The sequence below is a fragment of the Euprymna scolopes genome, chromosome 45 (genome assembly GCF_053919585.1).
Source record: "Euprymna scolopes isolate OS-2025 chromosome 45, ASM5391958v1, whole genome shotgun sequence".
Classification (NCBI taxonomy): domain Eukaryota; kingdom Metazoa; phylum Mollusca; class Cephalopoda; order Sepiida; family Sepiolidae; genus Euprymna; species Euprymna scolopes.
The window spans coordinates 57,158,907-57,174,490 of record NC_136526.1 but is presented as its reverse complement, the minus strand read 5'-3'; the positions used below and the strand labels follow the sequence as shown (position 1 = coordinate 57,174,490).

The 15,584-nt window shown below is 32.1% G+C and overlaps 1 protein-coding gene across 1 annotated transcript in view; it reads left to right on the top strand.

Moving 5' to 3' along the window:
• Nucleotides 1-13,104, top strand: part of LOC145269724 (uncharacterized) — a 17,990-nt gene extending 4,886 nt beyond the window's left edge. The window contains exon 3 of the mRNA XM_080125447.1: nucleotides 10,023-13,104. Within this exon, the coding sequence (XP_079981573.1) occupies nucleotides 10,384-11,481 (1,098 nt within the window). The 5' untranslated portion in view covers nucleotides 10,023-10,383 and the 3' untranslated portion in view covers nucleotides 11,482-13,104. The remainder of the gene's footprint in view (nucleotides 1-10,022) is intronic.
• The last annotated feature ends 2,480 nt before the right edge of the window (nucleotides 13,105-15,584 follow it).

Sequence of the window (15,584 nt, the reverse complement as noted above, 5' to 3'; positions counted from 1 at the left end):
TTGAATCTTTTTTCTTAGGAGTCAGAAATATCCTATTAGGTGAAGCAACTAATCTTTTGAAGGAGGCCATCTAATTTTTTTTCTTTTCTTTTCGTGTTTATTCAACCAAACAAAGCACAGTGCCACTAAGTCATGAGAGGATTCTATGTAGGGAGTTGGGCAGCAAGATGTCTGTTCACATTACACTTGAACTTCTGCATGTCAGTACAGTAAGGAAAACAGGAGTCTGAAAGGAATTCCAAACTCTAGCAGTTTAAGGGAGAAGCTATTTGAGTAGAAGACTTTCCAGCATCTAGGGATTTCGACTGTGTAGGGATGGGATTTTTCTGCTTGGCTGGTTTGTTGGGGGTACTTACGTTAAGGGGGTACTAGTGCTTGGGGTTTGTTAAAGCCTTTATCATTAAAGTATTTGTAAAACAGGCGCAAGGATGCTACATTTCAATGATGGGACAAAGTTTGGAGTTTGGCCGACAGGACCTATTAGGTTGGTGAGGGTTTTTTTTTTACCCTATCAGGCCTAAGAGACTAGTGGCAGATGTACCAGCCCAGATGTGACAACAATATTCCATGCATGGGCAAATAGTAACTAGGATACTCTCAGGTGTGGGTAACTTTTTAGAACAGTAGAGAGAGCCCACCTTCCTCGCAATAATCTTGGCAATTATCTCAATGTATTTGTTCCAATTCATGTTCTCTGTGAATGTTAAGCGTAGGGCTTGAGAGAAGAACTTTCTGGCAGTGTATCTTTAGCCATGGCAATCAGTGATTGAGAGGATTTCTTGTAATTATTGAAGGAAATTTATTTAAAGTCCATATTGAACCAAGCTTTAGAAAGTAAAAGTTAAATAGTCAAAGATAAAACAGTGATGATATCTTTCGAATAAAGTTGAACTTCGCTAAAAACAACAATATATGACAACATTATTTACATGTGTTATTCTCATCAATTTTAAATTAGAATAAATTTTTAATAGTTTTACTTGTAACATGGATGAAGTTGGCATTGTTGGGATTTATTTAATAACTGCATCAGTTCTTATGAAGGTAAAAATTTAATGCTTTTAACAACATTCATTATAAAAGGAGCAGAACATTGTCAAAATGTCTCGTACACAAAAGTGATTTTTTCCAATGTAACCAGAATTATGTAGAATTACACTGCATTCCAATTTATGCTTCTGGGCTTGACCTTTACTCCTGACCTAAATGGAACACATACATCAAATCCATTGACAACATTGCTGGAAAAATGGAGGGATCCTTCTATCGCTCCAGTAGATATCTCACTGCTAGGTGAGTCTTTCTTGTAAATGCTTGGCAAGGGGGGGGCATAGATTGAAGCTCAGACGAGCACTTGCCATGAAACCTTGGCAATTACCTCAATGTATTTGATCCAATTCATGTTGTCTGTGAATGTTAAGCCTAGGAACTTGAGATAAGTACTTTCAGGAAATTTATTTAAAGTTCATATTGAACCAAATTTAGAATAAAATTGAACTTCACACAAAAACCAACATATGACAACATTATTTACATGGGTTATTCTCATCAATTTTAACTTAGAATAGATTTTTAATAGTTTTACTTGTAACATGGATGAAGTTTGTTGGTATTTATTTAATAACTGCATCAGAATTTTTATTAAAGTAAAAATTTCATGCAAAACATTGTCAAAATGTCTTGCGCACAAAAGTGATTTCGTCCAATGTAACCAGAATTATGTAGAACTAGCCTGGGTGCCTGGCGTTGCGTGGGTGTTAGGAAATGTGTGTTAAGGAAAAAAAAAAGTGGTACTAGGCAGTCAGGCTTGAACCTGTACCGTGAAGGAGGGAAAAACATGAAAAAAAAGTGACGTTTGTTGTTGCATCCATTGCAAAACCGAAAGTGATGTAGGTTTAAATTAAGGCTAGACAATCCAAAAGAGGGGATGACTTTCAAAAATATTGGCGAAAAAAGTGACCACTCCCTGTAGAAAAGTGGCCAGTTGAGGGTGAAGGAATTAATGTTTTTGGCCAATTTTTTTATATTATTTGTCCGAATGGTCGACTTTCAAAATGATACCAATCTCATGAAAATTAGTCATCTCTATCGAAAAATTTTGCGAGACATACAAACATACATACCTTTAAACAGACAGGTGAGATTTATATTATAGACTAGCAGGGGTGCCCGGGTATTTGAAAAAAAAATGTTTTAGGCAAGCAGGCTCGAACTCGTGATGCGAAGACGTGAAAGAAAATGTGGCATTTTACCGCGACGCTACGAAGCCACAGGAAGTGTAAAGCATTCAAATTTAGCGATATCAATCAAAAAGTTGACTTGCAGAAATTAATGCTGGCTGAAGGCCAGTTCAGCTTTCCTCTGCTTCATTTATTTCCCCACGATGTTGTGGAAAACCAGCTCCCCACAAAAAGGGAGTGTCCAAATGAATAGCAATTGTCTGATATGAGGGGTTTCCCCCCACAGTGATCAAAGCTAATTACTTTCTAGATGTCCTTCGTAGAAAAGTCGGAAAGCTGCTTTCGCTTTCGATTAGTTTCGCTTTTATACAAAAAACACAAACAAACACGCGTGTTAATCAAATAAATCTAGAGATGATGTCCCTTCGCAAATCTAAGGAGTATATAAAAGTTCTAAAACATAGTAACCCCCTCCCCTCTCCTAGAACCCCCAGAAATAAGCCTTTGCTGAACATCAGAAACGCGTGCCTCTTTTGGCTTTTATATGTATGGATTACATGTCAATTTTAGCTACTGAACCACAATAGCTGCTTAAATTTTAATCATATTTTTTGTATGACAAAGTCTTTCTTTGCTTTCTATTCCTGCATTTGTTTGTTTGTGATTAATTTTATTCAGTAAAATATGTTCCAGATACAACAGAGCTGAAAATGCGACAATCCTAAAATAATTTTAAATAGAAACTACTACTTATACTTAATTTAAATATATAATACTGGTTTATTGCAATTTGTTTATCCCATTAGTAATAAGCACAAATTGATCTGTCCAAATGAGTGTTGGGACGATTATGAATTTTTGTGGTATCACAATCTATATATGAAAAATTTGCATCTAATTTCAGATTCCAAAACGATTCTTTTTATTTATTTATTTAATTTTGCATTGCTGGTACTAGTGATGAAATGATAAACAATTGTTTTTTTTTTAAATAATAGTAAAACTAACGTTCGTAGACAATAACATGTAAATGAATTTTACTTGTGTAAAAAAAAAAAGATTTGATTGGTCAATATGAAGGGACCAATTCTCCTCCATGATAGTGCTTACCCACGTGTTGCTTAACTGACCTTGCAAGAGGATGGATAAATTGGTGACTTGGGCTACGGGACTCTGTGTCATCCATCATATACACTAGACCTCCCACCCATCAATTATCACTTTTTCAAGCATATCGACAACTTCCTGCGCAAAAAATCCTTCAAAAACCGAGATGATGCCGAGTCGGACTTCAATGACTTCATCACTTCCAAAACTCTGGATTTCTATGCTAATGGGATAAATAAACTTCTTTTCAATTGGCAAAAATGTGTTGATTCTAACGATTCTAATTTTGATTAATGAAGTTTATTATGAAAGAAGTTATGATATTTAGAAGTTGAATGTCAAAAAACGACATTATTTTTGCACCAACCTAATATTTTCCTAACATCAACAACAATTATAATAATAATCGTTCAGTTAGGGCTCTATATAACTATATAAGTATGGGAGTGCTGAAGGAAGTGAGGAATTATCATGAAGCAGGATTTGCTAGTGGAAACTCAGTACAATGTCAACATCAAACATATGCTGTCCATTGAAGGGGGGGGGCAAATGCTGAACTTAGTCATTTTTTTTATACCTCGTTCACTGTGCACTCACGGGGGACCATGATGAAATGATAAACAATTTTTTAAAAAAATTATAGTAAAACTAACATCTGTAGACAATAACGTGTAAATGAATTTTATTTGTGTAAAAAAAAAAAATTCATTAAGAAGCCTTTAAAAGAATGTAGTTGATTTAAAGGGTTCTGAAAATGTAACAATAACTATGTAGAATTACACTGTATTCTGATTTTGGTTAATAAACTACAATAGCTGCTTAGATATTTCTTTTAATATGCTGTATAACAGTATTTGCCTTTTATTCCTGCATTAGTTGGTGATTAATTTTTCAATAACAAATGCATCACACCTGCAACAGAGCTGAATTGGTACATCATGATGGACTGCAACAACCCTAAAATAATGTCAAATTAAAAACCGCACTTCACACGTAATAAAAATATATAAAAGTAGGTAATATAATTGTTACACCATTAGACAACACTTTTTTTTATTCATGTTCCCTCCTTACAAAGCATATCACCACTTTGACGTAAGGGGCTACTATTTGGGGCCATGTCTAGGAAAGATTTATTTCCATCCATAGCTTTGAATTCCTAAGGGGCATAGGCCATCTACAACTTTGTAGATGCTTTTGTAGCGAGGAGTTCTTTTTTCAAGGTGAGGGTGCTGGCCTCATGCCCAACCTTTCCAGAAGATACATCCAGCGCCTAGTCTTCCCAAATGGTCAACCATCTGGTACTGGCCAGGCTCAACGTTGCTTAACTTTGTTGATCTGGCAAGAACCAGTGTGTCAACGTGATTGTGCCGTACATCTATTTATTTACATGATTACAAATGAAGAGAGAAAGAGTGGCACGCACTCGCTTTTATATACAGTCAAAGGGGAGACAACTCCTGAGTCACTCCAAACCTTAAACAACACGTCAGCACAAACCATACAAGGGGAGGCAACTCTTCACAGCATCAAAAACATGACTGCAGTAAAAAACATCCCACATTAATAATTTCAACAAAATATATAAAATATTTTCTTTTTTTTGTGTACAGTTTTGCTCTTTTTCTGCATTGGAAAATCCTGGAAAAGATTCGAAAAAAAGTGTGAAAACTTTGAATGATTTCAAAGCTTAGTGTTAAATTTCCCATCTTTCTTTTAAAATTGATGAAGTTCTTTAATTTAAATTTCTAAAGGTATACAAGGTTGGTTGAGTTAAGATAAAAGGTCATAAAATGTTTAATCTATAAATATAAAAGCGAAAATGTATGTATGTATGTATGTTCGCTTTTTGTGTATGTCTGTAAAAGGCTTTTTTCTGAGAAGCGGTCGGCTCACAACTTCTTAAAACTTTTTATATCACATATAAATCATAATATCTATGGGTTAACAATGGAGGTCGCGTGTCTATTTAATTTGCTCGACTTTGAAAAGAGAAATATTCAACATTTTTCGCCGCATGTGGATTTGGCTTTTTCATATAATAAGAGCGGCACTAATTCTGGTGGTATTTTTCCGGTCGCTATCGCCAGAAATGTCCGAAAGCAATCAGATTTGATCAATGTGGAAATATTTTCCTTATATCAGGCAATTACTATACAATTTGGATAATCCCTTTTTTATGGAGAGCTGGTCCCCCCCCACAACATCTTGGGAAAATAAAAATAAAAAAGTGTTCCCGCAGTAAATGAAATACTACCCCACAGTCAAAGTTGACCTCATTAAGTCATTAAAACGTGCACCTGCCAATTCCAAATAGTTAAATAAATTCAAACGTGTTTCCATTAGTATTTTGCAGTGGCCCAATGGTTAACATCGCACGTTTTTTTTCACACTTTAATTTCCAACTTTGCCTCAAGTGTTCGGGTTCGATCCTCATACTTACCTACCAAAACTTTTATTTTTATTCCCCCCCCCGCAGTTTTGATTTACCCAAAACCACACACACCTCCAAACAGCCGGCAATGCTGGGTACCTCCTGCTAGTTTATAATAAAAATGAATGTTATTAATATTATTGAGACTGTTTGACAAAATAATCTTGCTGGTCAAGGCAAAAATGTGTTGATTCTAACGGTTCTGATTTTGATTAATGAAGTTTATTATGAAAGAAGTTATGATATTTAGAAGTTAAATGTCAAAAAACGACATTATTTTTGCACCAACCTAATATTTTCCTAACATCAACAACAATTATAATAATAATCGTTCAGTTAGGGCTCTATATAACTATATAAGTATGGGAGTGCTGAAGGAAATGAGGAATTATCATGAAGCAGGATTTGCTAGTGGAAACTCAGTACAATGTCAACATCAAACATATGCTGTCCATTGAAGGGGGGGGGCAAATGCTGAACTTAGTCATTTTTTTTATACCTTGTTCACTGTGCACTCACGGGGGACCATGATGAAATGATAACCAATTTTTAAAAAAAATAATAGTAAAACTAACATCTGTAGACAATAACGTGTAAATGAATTTTACTTGTGTAAAAAAAAAATCATTAAAAGAATGCAGTTGATTTAAAGGGTTTCTGAAAATGTAACAATAACTATGTAGAATTACACTGTATTCTGATTTTGGTTAATAAACTGCTTAGATATTTCTTTTAATATGTTTCACTTGTTTAAAATGTGGTTTTGAACAAAAACAACAGTATTTACTTAATTTTTATGTTGGAAACAGTAATATATCCAAAAATTACAAAAACAAAAACGTTATTCTTTTATAACCGGAATCTCATACTAATAACAGCCATTTTTGTTCATATTTTATTCCTGTTTAAACGATTAGTCAGAATTTAACATAACATTTATAATTACTTAATTATAATTTAACATACCATTTATAATTACTTAATTATAATTTAACATACCATTTATAATTACTTAATTATAATTTAACATAACATTTATAATTACTTAATTATAATTTAACATAACATTTATAATTACTTAATTATAATTTAACATAACATTTATAATTATTTAATTATAATTTAACATAACATTTATAATTACTTGAAAATTGTAATATACATTATTACACAGTTCTCTATTACAATGGTATCACCTCTAAATAATACCCCATACAGCCTTCGTTGTCTTTATTTTAAGTCTGAAATCTTTTAATTTGTAATGATTTTTAGAATGTGCTCTGATGAACTCGTGGCACTTATGCCCCTTTGATGTACATATCCTCGACAAACCTACCTATCAACAAACTCACACACCCCATTCACTGTTGATGTTGCTAAATGCCAGAAAGCTTTTGACTCTAATAGTTTCTTCACTCGAATGGCTAGACTTTGGAATTCCCTTCCTGCTGCTTGCGGCCTGATTCCCTGGCTGTACTGATATGCAGAAGTTTAAATGTGACATAAACCAACATCTTGTTAATCTTTCCTAGACATGGTCCCAAATAATAGCCCCTTACCTCCAAGTGGTGATATATGCCTTGTTATGGGCGAATGTGAGTAAAAAAAATTTACTGTTTATTTTAATAGCCATCTTTGCGTTCACTTCAAACAAGGCACATCACCACTTGGACGTAAGGGGCTACTATTTGGGGCCATGTTTAGGGGAGATGTGCAAGATGTTGGTTTACATTACATTTAAACTTCTGCATATCAGTACAGTAAGGGAAGCAGTTAGCAGGAAGGGAATTCCAAAGCATCGCTGTTAATAAAAATACGTACTTAATATTAATTCTTTGCATATTATTCGCCATTAGCTGTCCTTGTTGTAAATATGAATTTATAAAAACCATTGCATGTGAGAATTTTAAATTTTTAATGATGTTTTCATGTGAAATATCTTTTAATGCAGACATGATTATAATTTAAAATTTCTTATCTATCATTGCATATTAAATCTTAGTTAATTTTGAATGTAAAATGAATTGATTTTAATGCAAGTGTAATAATTGTAAGTCGATATTTCTTTTTAATTCACAGATTACAATTAGTGGGAAATGAATGAAATTAGAATTGAGTGAAATGATATTTAGAAAAAACATGGAAACAAATTATAAAGAAAACGTTATTTAATGATATTAATTGAGAATGAATTATATAGTGACAAAACATGAATTTACCATCATTTATTGAGATTTCTGACATTTCACAAATGCAGTATTTAACATCTGTTTATAATTCTTTCTACATCGTGAATGAAATCAATGCAGAAAATGGTGATGTAACCGTCAAGCTCGTGCATCCTTATTGACCAAGCAGGACATTATATTGGCCGCAAATTGATGAGATATGGTTTGTTTCAATCAAGAAAATTCATTTGTTTTGTCAACATATACAGGAAAAACATACAAATAATTGATGAAAAGAAAGAGAAAACGATTTCTGTTTTTTAAGAAATTAACAGTTTAACTATCTAATATTAACATTATAACTATCTAATATTAACATAATTATCTAATATTAGCAGTATAACTATCTAATATTAACATTATAACTATCTAATCTTAACATTATAACTATCTAATATTTACAGTATAACTATCTAATATTAATAGTATAACTATCTAATATTAACATTATAGCTATCTAATATTAACAGTATAACTATCTAATATTAACAGTATAACCATCTAATATTAACAGTATAACCATCTAATATTAACAGTATAACAATCTAGTATAAGCAGTATAACAATCTAGTATAAGCAGTATGACTATATAGTATTAATGTTTTATTGCACAAAAATGTACTATAAGACAGAAAATATAGATAACTACTTTATTAAGTAGTGGAACCAAAACAAGACATAATTACAAATATTATGTGTTAGTACAAGTCCATTTTAATGGAATATGCACTCTCCTGCAAGCTCTGTCCATCTTTTATACTTCTCGGTGATCACACGTCATGGTAAGAGCCACATCATAAAGTTTTTATGTCTGGATGATTTACCCTATAAAAATTATGTTTGAAAAACAATTACTTTTGCACTTATTGTACCATGCTGCAATAACATTAATATTTAGAAAGCTATTCTTAACATGTCTCTGGTGCAAGTTACAATAAAATCTGAGGCTATGGTTTTCCAGCTTTGGATATGACAAATATTGTTTTATCTTGTTTTTGTTAAATATACTGTTTTTTAATATAAAGAAAATATCGGAATATAAATAATGTTGTTATATGTTGTGAAATCTGATTTTGTTCTAAACATCTGATCACTATGAGATTTCTAAAACTTATTTCAATATGAATTTTATATAAATGTATATGGCGTAATCACGTTGATACCAGTTTCCATTAGATCACCGAAGTTAAGCAATGTTGAGCCTGGTCATTACTAAAAATGGGTGACTATTTGGGAATTCCAGCTGCTGTACGTGCTCTCTGCTTATCTCGGCATAAAGAAAATAAGAGTATGTAGATAATATTTTATGCTAGTTTTTTCTTGTTAAATTTGATTTTGTTCTGAACATCTGATCACTGTTAGACTGTTTAATCTTTTTCTATTTAAATTTTATTTTTCAAACATTGTTTCCAGTTGTCCTGGACTTCTTGCCAATGGACTCAAGCAGTGCTAATTCAGGAGAGGTGCGGTTGGGGATTTTTTTTTTTACACAGTGATCACCACTTATCAAGCCCCGGAAGCCACTCAGGGATAAGGGTTATTACAAGTACATTACGTTAGTGTGGAGATTTGATGAAGTGTTTACTTAAGGTGGCGGTTCATTAGGAATTTGTTAACGTTGGACTTGAAGACATCCAAGTTGTAGTCAGGTGGGAAGCAGGCAGACGGAACATAGTTCCACAGGAGTGAAACCCTGCCTCACAATCACTTTTACTGGGGATATTGGTTGGCTTTCGAGACTAAACAGAGGTGATTTTTAAATGTAGCTGATCTTCAACCCCCAAAAAACTAGCAGCTTCTCTAAATAGGATATTTCTGAACTTTCAGATAAAAAACATAAATTTGAATAGACATTGTGAGTGAACAAAAAACTTGTTTGGTATTTCATGGTGTTTGCAGGAATGTCCAAAATAAAAATTGATACCGTTTCAGCAATATCATTTTCTATGGAACATGTGAAAAATGAAATTTTACTTTATTGCATGTGAAAATCTAAAAAAATTTTAATGTAAAATAAATTGATTTTAATGCAAATGTTATAAGTGTAATTTGATATTTCTTTTTCATTCACAGATTACAGTTAAAGTGGAAAATGAATGAAATCAAAATTGAGGGAAGTGCTATTTACAAGTTCTAATTAAGAAAGAAACATGGAAAAAAATTCTGAAGAAAAACGGTATTCTTATCATCTGGATTCTTTCAAAACCACACACAAACATTGATATTCTGATTGCAATTTAGGATTTTTTATTTGTTATTAGATATGAAATCTTAATTCTTGTTAATTTTTAATGTAAAATGAATCAATTTCAATGCAGATATTATAATTGCAATTTAATATTTCTTTTTCATTCACAGATTACAGTAAGAGTTGAAAATGAATTAAATAATAATTAAGACAGATAATATTTAAAAGGAATCCTAAATAAGAAACATGGAAACAAATTCTCAAGAAAACCGTTATTCTTGTATAAAGTGTGGATTAAAATTTTCATATAAACATCAATTAAAAACGCATGTACGAACACACAGTGGAGAGAAACCTTTTGCTTGTAAAATATGTGGGTCCAAATTTTCAGACCGCTTTGATATGACTACTCATATGTTTTTAAACCATGAAAAGGAGCAACCATCTTGTGAAGTGTGTGGAAAGCAATTCACGACTGCCACTTATGTGAAAAGACACATGCTACAACATAGTGAAGAGAAGCGTTACAGTTTGGTGAACGAAATGGATACAAATTCTGAAGGAAAAAAATATTCTTGTATAAAGTGTGGATTAAAATTTCCATATAAACATCAATTAAAAACCCATGTTCGAACACACACTGGAGAGAAACCTTTTGCTTGTAAAAAATGCGGGTCCAAATTTTCAGATTATGCTGATATGAAAACACATATGCTAGTGCACACTGAAAAGACCACAGAACCGAAAACATATCCTTGTATGATATGTGGGCTGGTGTTTTCACGGGAATCTCAGTTAAAACCTCATGCTAGAACGCACATTAAAAAAGAGCATTTTTTTTGCCAGGTGTGTGGAAAGCAATGCCCTACTGAGGCATACAGAAGAAGACACATGCAAGTACACGTTGGAAAGAAACGTTATAATTGTGAGGTTTGTGGCAAAACAGTTTCCAATAAAACTCATTTGAAAGTACATATGAGGAAGCACACGAAAGAGAAACCTTTTTCCTGTTTATTATGTGGTGAACGGTTCTCACAGAGTTCTCTGTTAATATGGCATGTTAAGTCGCATACAGGAGAAAAATCGATCTGCAATGTTTGTGGGAAGGCATTATGTGACGATGGGAGTCTGAAAAGACATATTCGAACACATACAGGAGAAAAACCTTTCAGTTGTGAGATTTGTGGGAAAGCATTTTCAGATAAATCTCGTTTGAAAGTACATGTTAGAACACATACAGGAGAGAAACCCTTTAGTTGTCAAGTCTGCGGAAAAGCATTTGCCGACTGGACGACCATAAAAAGACATGAGAAAAGACACACTGAAAAAGCAAAGGAAAAATAAAAATCCTCAAGTCTTTATCTTAAGAGAAATCATTATGTCATGATGGAAATCTTAGAAAACGTATGCAAACACATACAGAGCTCTCCATTGGTTTCAATAAAAAGCGGGGGAATGTTGGCAGCTGGTTTGGCTGCAACATACCCAGCATCACAATCTTCAAAGAAAGAAAATTAACAAAAAAAAGAGAAAGCTTTTAGCCATGAGATTTGTGGGAAAACATTTCCTGATATATCTCGTTTGAAAGTACATGTGCAAACACATGCCTACTAGATACTATCCTCGAGTGTCTGAGGTCTCTGTACAGGGTTCTGTCAGAACAACCTGGCATGAGGGTACTTCTCCCTAGAAGTAAACCCTGACCAAATATTCAAAATCACATAGTATTCGCTACCCAAATAAGATCTCACTATGTCTAACCCACATTAGCTGTTACAAGGAATGGTGCACCTTCTCCAAGTGATATTACCTTAAGTAACTGCACGAAGCTGGATACTCCACCAGACTAGGTAAATTCTTATCTTGGAATCCAGTAAGACCAAGAAACCAAAATGAAAGATATGCTACAATGTATAAAAATTGTTAATTGGGGAGAAGAAAACTATGTTCTCAATTTTTTTACCAAGTCGCTGTTTGAAAAAGAAATTTGAATGGAACATTCAAATATCTATATATCTCATATAGAGTTCAAGTATTACCCCAGGTAATGGGTCCCTTGATTTCTGTAAAATAAAACAAAAAAGAGAGAAATCCTATAGTTGTCCAGTTTGCAGAAAAGCATTTGCCGACTGGATGACCATAAAAAAGCATGAGAGAAGACACACTGAAAAAATAAAAGAAAAAAATCCCCAAGTTTTTATCCTAAGAGAAACCTTCCAGGTAGCTTATCTACCTACCTTTCTTTTTAATTTCACCAACACACAAATGAAGCTAAAATAGGATTATTAATCAAGGTGTGTCAGTAATTTTTTTTACTTGAATCATCACTTACCAAGACCCGAAGGCCACTCGAGAAGAAGGGTTAGTGCAGTAATCATTAAAAACGTAAAGGAGATAGCTTATCTCTTATGTTTTTTTTTTATTTCAACAACATGTAAAAATAAAGCTTAAATAAGATTGTTAATCAAGGTGTGTCAGTGATTAGGACAACGAAGAATAGAGGTCAATATATTTAGAGTTTATGGACAGTTTTTGGAGTGGTAATGATTTTTATGACAGTTTATGATAGAGGAAGTTTATGGACAGTCTTGGGTTTGTGACAGTTGATGACTGTTATAGTTTGTGATAGTTGAATGCAGGTTGTAGTTAAGAAGAGACCAGAATGAGCTGATGTCAAGGATAGAAGATTACATTAGATATAATAACTTGCTGTGGCAATGAGTTTTAAGAGAGTTTATGATGAAGACAGTCTACAAACAGTCTTTGGTTTGTGACGGTCTAGAAAGGTAAAGGGACAATAAAATTTCTTCAAGTCTTTATCTAAAAAGGAATCTTCCAAAGAGATAGCATATCTCCTTTAGGTTTTTCTTTTAAATGTTCACCAACATTTTTTTTAAATGTTCACCAACATTTCTTTTAAATGTTCACCAACATTTTTTTTAAATGTTCACCAACATTTCTTTTAAATGTTCACCAACATTTCTTTTAAATGTTCACCAACATTTCTTTTAAATGTTCACCAACATTTTTTTTAAATGTTCACCAACATTTTTTTTAAATGTTCACCAACATTTCTTTTAAATGTTCACCAACATTTCTTTTAAATGTTCACCAACATTTCTTTTAAATGTTCACCAACATTTCTTTTAAATGTTCACCAACATTTTTTTTAAATGTTCACCAACATTTCTTTTAAATGTTCACCAACATTTTTTTTAAATGTTCACCAACATTTCTTTTAAATGTTCACCAACATTTTTTTTAAATGTTCACCAACATTTTTTTTAAATGTTCACCAACATTTTTTTTAAATGTTCACCAACATTTTTTTTAAATGTTCACCAACATTTCTTTTAAATGTTCACCAACATTTCTTTTAAATGTTCACCAACATTTCTTTTAAATGTTCACCAACATTTTTTTTAAATGTTCACCAACATTTCTTTTAAATGTTCACCAACATTTCTTTTAAATGTTCACCAACATTTTTTTTAAATGTTCACCAACATTTCTTTTAAATGTTCACCAACATTTTTTTTAAATGTTCACCAACATTTTTTTTAAATGTTCACCAACATTTTTTTTTAAATGTTCACCATGTACAAATAAAGCTACACTAGGATTGTTAATTAAGACAAAAGACTGGAGAATAGGTCAATATATTTAGACTATGTTTTTGGACAGTTGCCCCAGTAAGGCTACAAGATGCAACATTAAACAATATATTCTCCCAGAACAGCTTGATTATGTTCCTGGAATCTGGCAAAGTTACCAAGAAAAAAAAACGCACAAATTATTGGAATAAATACAGTCTATTTCTTGCTTTGGTTCACATCTGACTTATGCAGGAATAGACATCTTTGTGAAAAGAACACAATTTAAATTGAGTTTATTTCTCGATTGTTCAACATAATGGGTCAGATTGAATTGTGTTGAGGTATCATCTCTTCTTGAGGCTATATTTTTGATAAGCACCTGACTTTGGTTTCTAGAACAAATTCTGATTATCTTGTAAATAACATGATTGTAAAATAAATGTGAAACACATTCATAAAACCACATGTAAAACATGTACCTCCTCAAACTTGTGAATATGTGTTCATCTACATTTAAAAAACGTTCAGTTGACTTCCCCCCCCCCAAAAAAAAAACATATTGCCACATTGGGATCGTGTCTAACAGGAGATTGTGGGGAGTTGAGCAATGAGATGCTTTTTAACTTTACATTTATAATTTCTTCAAGTTAGTACATTCTTTGGGCTGGAAACGGAGGGAATTCCAAAGTCTCAGCGTTTGTGGGAAGAAACAGAGTGGTAGGCTTTCTGGATTCAACATAATTAGTCAAATTGAATTGTGTTATGTCTGAGTTTGGTTTCCAGAATTAACTCTCTGATGATCTTGTAAATAACATGATTGCAATCGTGCATTGCATGTTGAGTTGTCACTTATATTATCAGTTATGCATTTGTTTTCTAACCTCTTTCTAAATAAGACACGTCATTCAGGCCATCTTATTGTTTTGCAAATGGCTTATTTCAATTTGAATTCGGAATCTATACATATTTTAAATTTACATGTTTAAATTCCCAAGTTGCATATATACGTAGTTAACTCTACTCGCTCACTTCTGTAGGGCCACCATTCCATAACAATGTAGAGAGAAATTTTTGTTTGCTTACTTGACATTATTATTATTATTATTATTATTATTATTATTATTATTATTATTACTTGACATTATCATTATTATTATTGTCAATTTCACACAAAAAAGATACACTTTAGAGGAAAATCCCTGATATTAAAAATAGATTTGTTTTTATTAAATTACGAGCAATCCACCTGGCATTGCCTGGTTGTAAGATACGCTTAAATATTATATTTTAATTCAGGGATTTATTATTATACAGACAATGCTCTATCGATTCTTATGTTGAACCTAATACATAGTAGTGAGATCAAAACTAAAAATATGCATATGACCTGGGTGCCATCAGCTAGAATAAAAAATAAATGAAATCCTTTTTATTGGTTTCCACAGCATATATAGGGTAATATAATAATGGTGTAACAAACAATGTTGTAATGGCTACCTTTTGCAAAGCAATAAATGACCAACTGAAAAAACTTGATATTTTGAATTTAGAAAATTATTATATTACACTTTATATATATATATATATATATATATATATATATATATATATATATATATAGTGTATGTGTGTAATATAATAAGCCTGACGAATTCTCACAATAATGAAATGCAGAATATTCTGTGTAGCTTAATTCCCATATATATTTTCATAACTTACCATATATATATAAAGTTATATATATATATATATATATATGATAAGTTATATATATATATGATAAGTTATATATATATAAGATATATATATAAGTTATATATATATATAAGTTATATATATATGATAAGTTAT